Source organism: Spodoptera frugiperda, chromosome 17, assembly GCF_023101765.2.
Source record: "Spodoptera frugiperda isolate SF20-4 chromosome 17, AGI-APGP_CSIRO_Sfru_2.0, whole genome shotgun sequence".
In the NCBI taxonomy this organism is placed as follows: Eukaryota; Metazoa; Arthropoda; class Insecta; order Lepidoptera; family Noctuidae; genus Spodoptera; species Spodoptera frugiperda.
This window is the reverse complement of record NC_064228.1, coordinates 2,574,926-2,588,481: the sequence shown is the minus strand read 5'-3', so window position 1 is coordinate 2,588,481 and position 13,556 is coordinate 2,574,926. Positions and strand designations below refer to the sequence as shown.

The 13,556-nt window shown below is 39.7% G+C and overlaps 1 protein-coding gene across 4 annotated transcripts in view; it reads right to left on the bottom strand.

The window, feature by feature from the left end:
- Positions 1-394: 394 nt before the first annotated feature.
- The window catches only part of LOC118276613 (neutral alpha-glucosidase AB), a 29,838-nt gene continuing 16,676 nt past the window's right edge, over positions 395-13,556 (bottom strand). For 2 of the 4 annotated variants that reach the window (XM_035594960.2, XM_050699781.1), the window contains exons 11-20: positions 12,900-13,042; positions 12,278-12,375; positions 10,579-10,701; positions 9,940-10,105; positions 8,947-9,083; positions 6,668-6,780; positions 5,809-5,966; positions 5,047-5,160; positions 3,985-4,094; positions 2,962-3,316 (exon numbers count right to left, since the gene is read on the bottom strand). In XM_035594960.2, the coding sequence (XP_035450853.2) occupies positions 3,103-3,316; positions 3,985-4,094; positions 5,047-5,160; positions 5,809-5,966; positions 6,668-6,780; positions 8,947-9,083; positions 9,940-10,105; positions 10,579-10,701; positions 12,278-12,375; positions 12,900-13,042 (1,376 nt within the window). In that variant the 3' untranslated portion in view covers positions 2,962-3,102. Of the gene's footprint in view, positions 2,906-2,961; positions 3,317-3,984; positions 4,095-5,046; positions 5,161-5,808; positions 5,967-6,667; positions 6,781-8,946; positions 9,084-9,939; positions 10,106-10,578; positions 10,702-12,277; positions 12,376-12,899; positions 13,043-13,556 lie in introns of those variants that run through there. The other 2 variants (XR_007706151.1, XR_007706152.1) reach the window with 2 other exon arrangements.

The following is a 13,556-nucleotide window of genomic DNA, read 5'->3' as shown; positions in this document are numbered from 1 at the left end:
GCATTTTAATCATTTTATTGCGGTTCATGATTGAACAACCATAACCATCCTCCTGGCCTCCTGTTTTGTCTAAGCCTAATTTCAATTATACTTACCAATAAGTATTGACTGGGCCTCTCCCAGTTGTGCAGTCTCTTTTGAGCCTTTATTCCTAAGTCATTCTGTCTCCTGCATTAAATTCACTGAAGGAAGTGGAAACTATAGTTTTCTTTTTCTGCTAATCTAATAATATATTTCTTATTCATTACCTTGAGACGCGCTGGACTTCAGTGTTCCGGTGTTTTCATGGTTGTATCTATTGTAGATCATGGCTTACAGGAGTTACACTGACTGACCCTTAATACGCTTCCAAAAATCCCGAGAATGAAAGTAAATGAAATAAAACCACGTAACGTAATTAAAATGTATTTTATTATCACATACATACAATAGAATTCTTCAATACCTTACCCGTTACTGAATTGCGAAGTTTATCTAACCAACGGACAATACATAGTTCAATACGATTTTATATCTACAACATGGAATAATACATACTGGTCACACATTATATAACTATAATTCATAAAATACAGAGAGAAATACTTTACAGTATTTTTAGGGATGAGTAAAATACAATTGCAATTGTATAATTTTAATTATTTTATTTTAAAAAATGTATTAGGTACTTATAATCTTACGGAGCGATTATCATACTCTAGATGTACTAATGATTACAACTATTTGGGAGTTCTGTTACACAAACGTACCTTCAGATATATGATATAGGTAGATAGTACATACATAGGCATACTTTAAAACACCGTACGTATTGAAAAAAAGATCTTAATAATATATACTACCTACTTTTTAACCAACTTCAAAAAAAGGTTCTCAGTTTGACTATAAATGTATTTATGCTTTTGACGGACGCTATCCCTTTTTTTTAAGTTTTATTAATTAGTAACAAAGGAACACAAGAAATATGTAAGAAAATCTTTGTAATTGCTATCTATGCTCATATACAATAAAAGTGTGATTTTAACATATGTATGTTTTGTCAATGTTCATAGTCTTACTTGGTGAAAGAGTATATCTCTTTATAGCACATTAATACACTACAAGACTTCACAGAGTCTTTCAAAACGAGCAATACTTTTTTGAAGAACCTCTAAAGAAATATGTACGGTGTTTTCCTAACAGTATGCATACATATGAAATTATACCATATTTCGCAAAAGTTAAAGTTCAATTTAACTTCTATAGTACACAAATACCAGTAGGTATAAGTTTGTGTAACTAGAAATGATTGATCACTGAGTTCCTACACTGAAATCTAGTCCTTACTGCCTTGATATAGAGTTGTATTCACTTCGACACTGTTCCTTTATACATTTATTTACCAAATTTTCTTTATATACTTTTAATATTAAGTATATAAATAACAATCACAGTTTATTTCATTGCTTAAAACAGTGTCTGAATGAAACAATGTGTTTAAAATTATATTTTGACTGTATTTAAAAATATTAGGTTAAGCTTTTAAATAATATCATGTTTCCAATGCGCATTTCCACCAGCCTCCCCTAAATTTAAGGAGACCCCTAAGTCAAGATAGGTGACTTTTACCGACACTGGTTTTCACCAATCTTTAAGTGACACCGAACAGTACAAATAAGGGTTAGTTTAGATGCTAAGTAACTCTTAGATAAGAGATGGTTTAGGGGGTGATTGTTGAAAACGAGCACATATTAATCAGTTGACACAGTTACGTCATAAAGAATAGCAATCCAAAATTTAAAAATACAATGAAAATAGAACATTTCTACTAATAAACCAACGAGTAAACGTTACGTACATCTCACTTGAAACACATAACCCTCCTTTCGGTACAGTCGGGTAATTCCATGACATTTAAAGTCCACACACTAGTATGACTAATACGTAGCATAGTTGTAGTACATCAGAAACGAACCATTTACTCGAAAAATAAATAAACCTATTTGTTTGAGTTTTTTTTTTATTTTAGTTGCTACTTACCGGCTTTGGTTTAGACATTATCATGACTATCTTTATATATATAATTCTTCTGTAAGTGTGTATGTCACTGAACTTCTCTTAAACGACTGGACCGATTTTGATGAAATTTTTTGTGTGTGTTCAAGGGGATCTGAGAATGGTTTAGATTCACAATTTTGTCCGCTGGACAATGTTTTTTTAATTTATTAGTAGTTGTTGATTTTGGAAATTTTCAAATTAAAGACGTGTAGACAGGACAACGTCTGTCGGGTCCGCTAGTATTTTATAAAATTTAAAAAGGTAAAAAGAGTTATAATTTAAACATGCTTAGGTATCAGTACCCTTAGTACGAGTTTGCTTTACGTTTAGTAATTGAAACGAGAGCGCGTTCGGCGCTCTGATTGGCCGACTCCAATAAACGAACCAATCAGAGCGAACGCGGTCTCGTTTCGATTACTTTGTACTTACGTCTGTCTGTGGTATTCATCTCCTAAACGGATGATCAGATTTTGATAATAGCCTTGTATAAACAGTCATGGCAGTAGTACAAAGTAAGCAAGCCTATAGGTTCTATATCTAGAACTTTATCTGTAGAACTCTTGTGATGATTACTCCTACTTTAGTGGAAGAATTTAAAACTTTAGTACATCATACCACGACAGATATTCGACATTAAATAAAAGTAAGCGCAACAACTCATTTTCAACATAAAATCTTAATACTTAAAGATGATTTTCCAAAGTACGTGTTCGGTATTATTCGAAAGTACGTGTCTTATTATCTGTAGAACTCTTGTGATGATTACTCCTACTTTAGTGGAAGAATTTAGAACTTTAGTACATCATACCACGACAGATATTCGACATTAAATAAAAGTAAGCGCAACAACTCATTTTCAACATAAAATCTTAATACTTAAAGATGATTTTCCAACGTACATGTACGGTCTTGAAAGTGTCTTACTACGCCGGTTAGAAAGAAAAACTCATTTTCAACCTAAAACCTTAATAGTTAAAGATGATTTTCCAACGTACGTATACGGTCTAGAAAGTAAGTGTCTTACCTCGCCGGTTAGTAGCAACAACTCATTTTCTACCTAAAATCTTAATAGCTAAAGATGATTTTCCAAGGCTGGGCCATGCTGGCGGCCGGCTTGCGGACGACGAGTACATCGTTGCCCTTGTGTAGCGTCATCTGTAACGATGTCTGTTTGTCCCCCTGCACCAACTTGGCCGTCTTGGGGGGGTTCTTGATGCCCGCAATGACTATACGCTCCACCCACGACCGAGTTGGGTAGCTCGCTTTCTCGTTCACGAAGCTGTTGGGTACATTTAAGATTTTATTAAAAACTTTTGTGGCGACACATTGACAAGTAACAAGTGACAGATGACAGAAGTCGCACATAGACTATCGACGAGCGAATCAACGGATGACGTCATAAATATCCTGCATCGCACATGTGAAGTTTACATGGATAGAAAATCCCAACGAACAACAGTTGGGCAGAAAGCCCGCCAGACACGATCACCTCGTCTGGTCGGAGGATCCTCCTTTTCTTAGGGAACTTTACTCTCTGTTCCCTAAAAACATTTAACTCGTTGTCTGTCGGAACGCAGATCTACGCGAGACACAATGTGTTTTCTATTGTGTCTTATATACCGACATACAAGTGGTTAAGATTTTATTGAAACTATAAACTAATTTACAGAAAATCTTATAATGTAGCAAAATTTCGAATAAATCGTGTAAGTTTAAATTTACACTGGCTGCTTTTCGCAATTTGTTATTAGCTAATTCTTCTACAAAACAGATTAGAACTATCCAATAATAGAAGCAGTATTTGTATATTGTAAATATAAAACCATGTTCTCAAAAATGGCTGTAAATATTTGGATGAAATTTACAGTATGAACGCTCCATATCTTAAGAAGTAAAAAGACACAACCCCCTCCTCTGAATCAGTCGGTTAACGAACACAATACTCACGAGTAAGTCATAGAGCCGGTTTCGTACGCCAGCTTGGCGTAGATGTACTTGTTGTTCCTGTAGTCGTACGTCTCGCCGTCGTCTATGTACAGCGAGCCTTCTGATGTGCCCTGTATACAAACATATTCGTTAATCATTATTTACTGAGCAGGGGCGTAGCTAGTTCCGTATCTGCCGTATCAATTATACGGGGCCCCCAAAGTGCTTGCAAAAAATAAAACCTTCCCAATTTTTTATTTAATATCAAAAAAGTCCGTGTAAAGCATGCGTTCAAAAGTTGGCAGCAACTTTATAACCCCTATAAAATAATAAGGACTTCCAAACATGGATTCGCTGATTCGATTATTCCCCCCCCCCCCCCAAAGAAAATGGGCCCCCAAATATTTTTATACCCCGGCAAGGCACGCTACGCCACTGTTACTGAGTACATGTACATGAGGACAAGACTGCACGGACCAGACATTACATCTATACTAATATTATAAAGCTGAAGAGTTTGATTGTTTGATTGTTCGTTTGTTTGAACGCGCTAACCTCCGAAACTACTGGTCCGATTTGAATAATTCTTTTTATGTTGAATAGTGCATTTATCGAGGAAGGCTATAGGCTATAAAACATCACGCTATGACCAATAGGAGCTAAGCACGGAAGTAGCTAGTGAACAATTAATTAGAACAGTTTTCTTTCCGTTTTTTACCGGATACATTTCGGAGAGTGTGCGGGGGAATTGCACAACTTGATTCCCCCTAGTCCTTTTCATCATCGAACCACAAGACAATCGGCGAGGCGTCACCGCTTCATGGTAGATATCCCACCAACTCGCACGAAGCGCTTCGCTTCAAGCTTCCTTGTGCGAACTGCTAGGGAGTGGAACTCCTTGCCGGAGTCTGTGTTTCCTGATGGGTATAACCTGGGTGTCTTCAAGGCCCGAGTGAATAGGTTGCTTATGGGCAGACGTGCTCCACCGTAGGCCGCATCATCACTTACCATCAGGTGAGATAGCGGTCAAACGTCGACCCATTAAATGTAAAAAAAAATAAAAAAAAATAAGGTGCAACTTACGTTGGCGTCGAGTGCGACGACGATGGTGTACGGGTCGTCGGCCATGAGCGCGGACGAGCGCCGCACGCGCTCCTTGCGCAGTACTATACTGCCGCCGCGCTGGAACACTGGGATCTATGGGAGACACGATCATGTAAGTATTTATTTTGTAACATTTTACATTTTCCATATGAATAAATAAATCCAATTGTTTTCTAGGAAGCAAGCTATTATCACTGTTATGTTTACTTTTATTGTAATTTAGGATAAATCGAAAGACCCAATAATATTATTATATAATATAAAAATAAGTCGTGTTTTCCTTCCTGACGCTATAACTCCAGAACGCACGAACCGATTTCCACGGTTTTGCATTCGTTGGAAAGGTCTCTGGCCCCGTGAGGTTTATAGCAAAGAAAATTCAGGAAAAACTCAAGAGAAAAACAGGAAAACGGAAAAACTTTAGTGGCGAAACGGAGTGCGCCGGGTTTGCTAGTATTATATAATTCAAAGCATCAAATGAGGTCGGCAACATTTTAATTTTTATAAATGTTTTGTGCTATAGTTTGTTTACATCGATCTTTGTCATGAACACATTGTGTAATTTTAATATCTGCATCATTCAGATCTAATTACTTCCTATGTCATGGAATATTTAATTGACTACTTTATATTTAAACTTAAAATTGCAAATATATAAAAGAGCCGAGAAAAATGTCAAAATCATATGATTATATTACTTCCGTAAAATACCACAAGCACAATAGCATAAGGTTGCCTTACTTTAGAGAGCGTAACATCGAATGTGAGGTATCCGTTGGCTGGGTACGCGTGGTACGTGTCGACGTCGTACCAGAGGGTGCGGGTTGCCGCCCCGGGCAGGTACACCTTCACATTGCTCACTCCCGGCTCCACTACTGGACGGACCAGGAGTTTGTTTCCTGGGTAGAGAAAGTTTTGTGAGTAAGTTTTTCTTAACATTTTAAGTGTATCGCGGAATGCCGCTCATAAAAATGAGCCTCTAAACATGGCTTGAAACTAGTCGAGTTCTTCGTCAAACAGTTACGTGAGTAAGCCGATATAATAATTTTAATTTTTTTCAAATTGTTTATTGTATCTAGTTTAGATAATACTACTGCAGCTTATTCGTGTTTACTGTTTGGGGCCTGCCCGACTGGTTTCGGGTTACATCGGGGCTCTTAACCATGACCTAATATTTATATATACACGATATGCGACGGTCATAAAGTCTACTACCGCCAAAATGACAATCATAAGTGTGGGAGAGCCATGCTTCGGCACGAATGGGCCGGCTCGACCGGAGTGATACCACGGCCTCACAGAAAACCGACGTGAAACAACGCTTGCGTTGTGTTTCGTTGTGTGAGTGAGGTTACCGGAGGCCCAATTCCCCCCTTCCCAATCTTCCCCATCCCCGATTCCCGAACCTTAAATTCCTAACCGAAAATAACCCTTAAATTCCCAACTCCCAAAAAGCCGGCAACGCACTTGTAACGCTTTTGGTGTTTCAAGTGTCCATGGGCGGCGGCGATTGCTTACCATCAGGTAATACGTCTGCTCGATTACCGGCTTGTTTCATAAAAAAAGAAATGATTGGAGTGTATGTAAATTGTATTCTCACCGAGCAGGTACTGATCATCGATGGTGTATGTATCTTCCTCGTTGGGATACTCTTGGAACAGCGCGCGCATCACCGGTAGACCGTCCACTGAGTGCTCGTAGAACAGCGTGTACCTGGACCAATTACACGGTTGTATTAACTTATATAGTTTTCATTATCTTCACGCTCGTTTCTATTCATCGTAGCGTGATGTTTTATCATAAGGTACAGTCACCAATAATGGCCCGGTTCCTAAGATTACATTTGTATTAAAATGTCAAAAACTGCACGTTTTTTGTTTTGTCATATTTCTGGATTTTTGGATATTCATCTTTTAAATGAATGTATTATAACTTCCAATATGTTATTTCTCTACTGTTTTTATCTGCAAAATTTTACGAGGGTTTGAAATAAGGTGGGCCTTATTAGGGGTCCGTACCTTATTTATTTCAAATCGGACCAGTAATTCTGAAGATTGAAGCATTCAAACTTCTAACTAACAAACTCTTCAGCTTTTTTAAAAAAACGTTGCGTCACACTAGGATTTGTTTGTCTTACTGTTGAAACACAAACAATTCCTCCGTATGGGAATCGAACTCGCTATACGTTACGCGGTAACTAGTTGCCCAGTCACCGCGCTTACCGTGCAGTCATATAGTTTTCTGATAACCTATCTAATTGTAGATTTGCTTATTAGAAATACAATTTTGACACATTTTGTATGGAACTTATGATAAGTTATGTAGGTGAATCTGTAGTGAATACAATGCGTGTATAATGTCGGTGACACGGTTCAATGGGACTTGAATGAAAAGCTATGTGTATATATGTAACAAGTGCACCTGTAACATACCTGGGGCCTTAGTCTGCTATTACAATTGTGTAAGAATGGTCGATCATTGAGCAGTGCGAGAGGGATGGAGCTATACAACCTACATAGCTCCGTCCCTCTTGCACTGCTCAGTGATCGACCATTCTGACACAATTGTAATAGCAGACTAAGGCCCATGGTCGGCCAGCCACCGCATCAACCGTGCAGTGATGCAGCAATGGCACGTGAATGGGTCTACCTTTATTAGTAGAATTTTTTTGGTCATAATTTTATTTTGCATAACAACGCATGACAGAAACTTCATTTCGCAGAAAATCATTTGGTATACCATCATTTGTAATACATTAAAAACGCATAATTTTGTAAGTCAGAATCATCTTTAGGCATAAATTGATACGCATAATAATTGAAAGGTAGAACCATCATATTGCAGAATGTTCACTGTCAGAATCGTCTTTTGGCATAAATTTCATAACCATAATAATTAAAAAGTAGAACCATCATATCTCAGAATGTTCACAGTTAGAATTATCTTTTGGCATACGTTTAATATCCATAATAATTGAAAGACTCATCTATCACGCAAGCATGCAGCATGCAAGCAAGCATGCAGCATGCAAGCAAGCATGCAGCATGCAAGCAAGCATGCAGCATGCAAGCAAGCAAACAAGCATGCTAGCAAGCAAACAAGCAAGCATGCTAGCAAGCAAGCAAGCAAACAAGCATGCTAGCAAGCAAGCAAGCAACATGCAAGCATGCAGCATGCAAGCAAACATGCAAACAAGCAAGCAAGCAGCATGCATGCAAGCAAGCAAGCAAGCAGCATGCAAGCAAGTTAGCAAGCAGCATGCAAGCAAGCATGGTTTCTGTCACGGCTCCGGCGCTGCGGGGCTCCGGCGGCCCCACGCGCGCTAATCGTCGCAGACGGCTTTCGCTCACCACCGCAACTTCGGCTTGTTAGCCGGCTTCCCCGCCAGCTTCAGCTGCGGCGGCTCGCTTATAGCCGCCTGCTCCTCAGCCCGCGGGCCGCCTCGCCCCTCCGCGCCTACGCGATTTTAAATTGCACTCTAGGGGTAGGGCAGACAAGACTACGTGCAGTCCGTTTTGCAGCGATTCGGTTCTGTCACTTCACTAACTTTTATTCTACCATCTTCTTAATATGCCAAGCTAAATTATGCCAAACAATCGTAGCTCTAAATAAACGCTATGTGAAACAAAATTATGCAAAATTAAGCTTTGCCAAACGTAATTATGCCAAATAAAATTCTACCATCTTACAAGTATACCTTTGAAAATTCGGACATATAAACATTCGACAAAACAATAATTATATTAAATGATTTTTATGCCATATATATATTCGTTTAAAGAAGATTCTGCCAAGTGTGTTATGCCAAACAAATTTCGGAGCATTAAAATTCTGCCAGATAGAGGGAACCCCACGTGAATATAACGGGTGTATACGTACCAGAAGTCGATGAGCGCGTATCTCCTGCGCGTAGCGTCTCGCAGCAGCGCTGTTGTAGCCGGCTCGTACAGCCACGGCTCGCGGCGCTTCGTCTCGATGTGAGAGTGCGCGCGGAAGAACGGTTGGAACGCTCCCGCCTAAGGAAAATATCATTCTATGAGCTACTTACATACATAATTACAAAGCATACATTTATAAAGTGTGGGAGAGCCATGCTTCGGCACGAATGGGCCGGCTCGACCGGAGTGATACCACGGCCTCACAGAAAACCGACGTGAAACAACGCTTGCGTTGTGTTTCGTTGTGTGAGTGAGGTTACCGGAGGCCCAATTCCCCCTTCCCAACCTTCCCCATCCCCATTCCCGAACAACAATCCTTAAATTCCTAACTCCCAAAAAGCCGGTAACGCACTTGTAAAGCCTGTGGTGTTTCAAGTGTCCATGGGCGGCGGCGATTGCTTACCATTAGGTAACTTTTCAGTAGCAAAACTTCGATGGAACAAAGGTAATGTTCCATTACGCAGCCGTCAGCGAACGAGTCTAACGTGCCAACATAGTCGCGCGCGCCCTAATGCGCAGGCAGAGGGCGCGGGGGCGACACACTGGGGAGTCATCGGTAGCAGCGAATATGTCGCGGAATGCTGCCCATGAATATGAGCCTCTAGCATGGCTTGAAACTAGTCGAGTTCCTCATCAAACAGTTACGTGAGTAAACCAATAACATAATAATTAATTTAGTATGCCTCACGAAAGTTATAATAAAATTATACACACAACTCCACGCCTTTTATCCCCGAAGGGGTAGGCAGAGATGCACATTGCGGCACGTAATGCCGCTATACAATGTACACCCACTTTTCACCATTTGTGTTATAAGTCCCATGTAACAGGGGGTGAGCCTAATAAAATTATAAAGATATAATATCCCCAAACATACTCTTGTCACACAAACAAATTAATTACAATGATTACAGTCAGCATATTCGAATCTTACCTGGTACCACCTCGTCATGAGCTCTGCCTCAGGGTATTTGAAGAACCCTCCGACGTCGGAGCCGCAGAAGCTGATCCCGGCGGAGGCCAGCGACAGGCACATGGGCACGCTCACCGCCAGGAAGCCCCACTCCGCCATGTTGTCGCCCGTCCATACTGCCGCGTATCTAGGGGGGTTGGGCATAAGTCACTATCAGAATTTGTGTACTGATTTTAAAATGTGGTTATTGAGTCAGTGAAAAAATTATCAGTCAGTTGGTCACACGCCCTGCTATGCAAAATTGTGATATACTGCAGGCTGCTAGCTTGCTTTCCGTTATAGTTTACGCAAAACTAGTATCATATTTGCGACCTTTTACTTATGGTCTATTATATTTTTGACGACACATGACAAGCGGCAGTGTGACTACACATGTACGATCGACGAACAAATCAACGGATGACCTCATAAATCTACCTACATGCGAATAAACATGGATCTAAAATGCCCGCCAGGTATGATCACCTCGCCTGTTCGCAGGAACTACCTTTTCTTATTGAACTTTACTTTTTATTCCATAAATACTGTTCATAAATGTTTTTAATCGACGCTGGGTTATTTTGACTAATTTAAGCACATTTGAAGACAATAAAATATTACCTCTGAGTACCGGCGAATGCGGAGCGCGTGAGTATGAAGGGTCGGTACTTGTTGTCGGCGCGTTGCAGCATACCGTCGTGGGTGGCGCGGATGTTCCATAGGCCATACTCGTTGTGGACGTGTCTGGGAACAAAGAGAGACATGTATGCACTCATACTGGTACAGTAGGAACTCGATTATCCGGCTCCCGGTTATACGGATTCGCCATTATCCGGACTACCGACTCATTATATTAAAATTACCGACAAGTCGAATTTATGCAAGTATTTTTACAAAAACGATCAACTGGGCAACCGATATCCGGTCCTCTACTCTGTGAAAAAGGATTACAGTTAAATAAAAGAGTACTTTAGTATGTACGTACATATATGTATGTAATCTAAGAAGATGTATCTCATAATAATCATTAATAAACATTGATTTTCATTCATATGTATTTGTTGTTTTTAATAAATACATAACATCGTATGTACAACATAATATGTATGCACAAAATTCGCTTTCCTTCGTAAATTCGATTATCCGGATTTTCGATTATCCGAATGCCTAATGACAATAATTAGTCCGGTTAATCGAGTTTCTACTGTATCACCAACTAAACGTTTTATTGGAGCAAAAGTTTCTAATCAGCCAATGAAAAACAGTGGTAGATCTCTTGTAGACTCATAGGTATATTATACTCGCTACTTCTACGCGATTTCACACGCTCTGCTCGGCTCCTTAGGATCGTAACGTGATATTTTATAGCCCACAACCTTTCTCGTTAAATGGAGTATCCAACACAAAAATATGTTTTCAAATCGGACCAGCAGTTCTAGAGATTATCACGTATAAAGATACAGATAAATTCTTCAGCTTTCTATATTAAGCACATATCAAAATATTAGCAACAAGAGTAACGACTATTATTTTATAGGCATGTGTTGCCACACCAATGGAAGTTAAATATTTGACAGCCGCGGTGATTGGACAAAAGCCATCCCTCGCGACATTTGTGCCAACTGGTGACCAAAAAAAAAACCGGCCAAGTGCGAGTCGGACTCGCCTATGAAGGGTTCCGTAACAGCAAGTAGATGACATAATATAAAGTTGTAAAACAACTTGGTTTTACATAGTGTTTGTATGAACGACAAAGTTATATTTGCGGTTTTTGAAAATGTTTTATTTCTTAAAAACGAATAATTATATCTTGTTCAAACTAATTTTCGTTTTTTTTTTTTTTTTTTTTTTTTTTTTTTTTTTTTTTATGGAACAAGCCGGCAATCGAGCAGACGTATTACCTGATGGTAAGCAATCGCCGCCGCCCATGGACACTTGAAACACCTAAGGCGTTACAAGTGCGTTGCCGGCTTTTTGGGAGTTAGGAATTTATGTTCGGGAATCGGGGATGGGGAAGATTGGGAAGGGGGAATTGGGCCTCCGGTAACCTCACTCACACAACGAAACACAACGCAAGCGTTGTTTCACGTCGGTTTTCTGTGAGGCCGTGGTATCACTCCGGTCGAGCCGGCCCATTCGTGCCGAAGCATGGCTCTCCCACACTTTATTCAGTTTTCTCACTCTCTTATTTTAAAAGTTAGAGGGGGGGGACACTCATTTTTTTGACATGACGAATCTATAAGGGTTCCGTTTTTTGCCATTTGGCTACGGAATCCTAAAAAACGGTAGTCCCCATTGAAATGAAACGGTCCTGCCTTACCTGTGTTCCCAGAAGGCAGCGAGTCCATCGTTCCCGTCCTGGGGGGGCTTGTAGTGGCGACAGTCCTTCGGCATCGTGATCTCCGGCCCGTTGAATACCTGCACCAGTTCCGACGGACATTTTGTTAATATTTTTTCGTTTGTAGAAAATTATGGTGACTAGGTTATAGACTGTATTATTAAACATAAAGCATTCATTTTAGACTGCCTCGTTGGTCGAGTGGTCGCAAGTGCGACTGCCGAACAAGGGGTCTCGGGTTCGATTCCCGGGTCGGGCAAAGTACTACTGGGCTTTTTTCGGTATTTCGAAATTTTCTCAGTGGTAGCACGGAGTCTGGAATTGTGCCCAGTATATGGCAATAGGCTCACCCCCTATTATATGGGAGTTATAACACAAATGGTGAAATGTGTGTGTACATTGTATAGCGGCATTATGTGCCGCTAAGTGCACTTCTGCCTACCCCTTAGGGGATAAAAGGCGTTACGAGAGAAGCATTCATTTTCTAAGTCAGTTTTTAGATAGAAGACTCCACGTTTTGGAACCTAGCTGGAAAATGAGTTTATCAAGTTCGATTCCCGACTACTAATAATAATAGACTAAAAAATATATAACTGTGACTTACACTAGGCTCATTCATGTCGTTCCAAATGTGTACATCCTTGCTCGTTCCGGGGAAGTTGTCGAAGGAATACCTCTCCGCGTAGTACTTGCTTACGACCGGGTTGAAGAAGTCCAGGTACGACGAGGAACCCGGCCAGCACCAACCTGCATACAATAGGGTATTATCCTACTAGTCAAATTCAATACTTTTATCGAAATGTCAAAAACGTTATTTTTCTATGAATTTTGTATGACATTGCAAATTATGACGTCATATTTTTTTTGCGTCAAATAGCATACTTATTACGCAAAAAATAGCAAGAAAAATTAAATAAATAAGTATATCGTCAAATGAATGAACGAAAATACGATTATTTTGGGATATTTTATTATATTGAAATATCAAAATAATTTATTTTTGACCTAGGAAACTACCCAATTATAATACTTATTTACAGTGATTGGGGAATTGGTGTGTTCGATTATTGCCTGTGTTCAGTTTCACCGGTTGCTCGACTCCTATTGGTCATAGCGTGATGTTTTATCTATACTAATATTATAAAGCTGAAGAGTTTGTTTGATTGTTTGTTTGTTTGAACGCGTTTATCTCCGGAACTACTGGTCCGATTTGAATAAATCTTTTTGTGTTGGGTAGTGCATTTATCGAGGAAGGCTATAG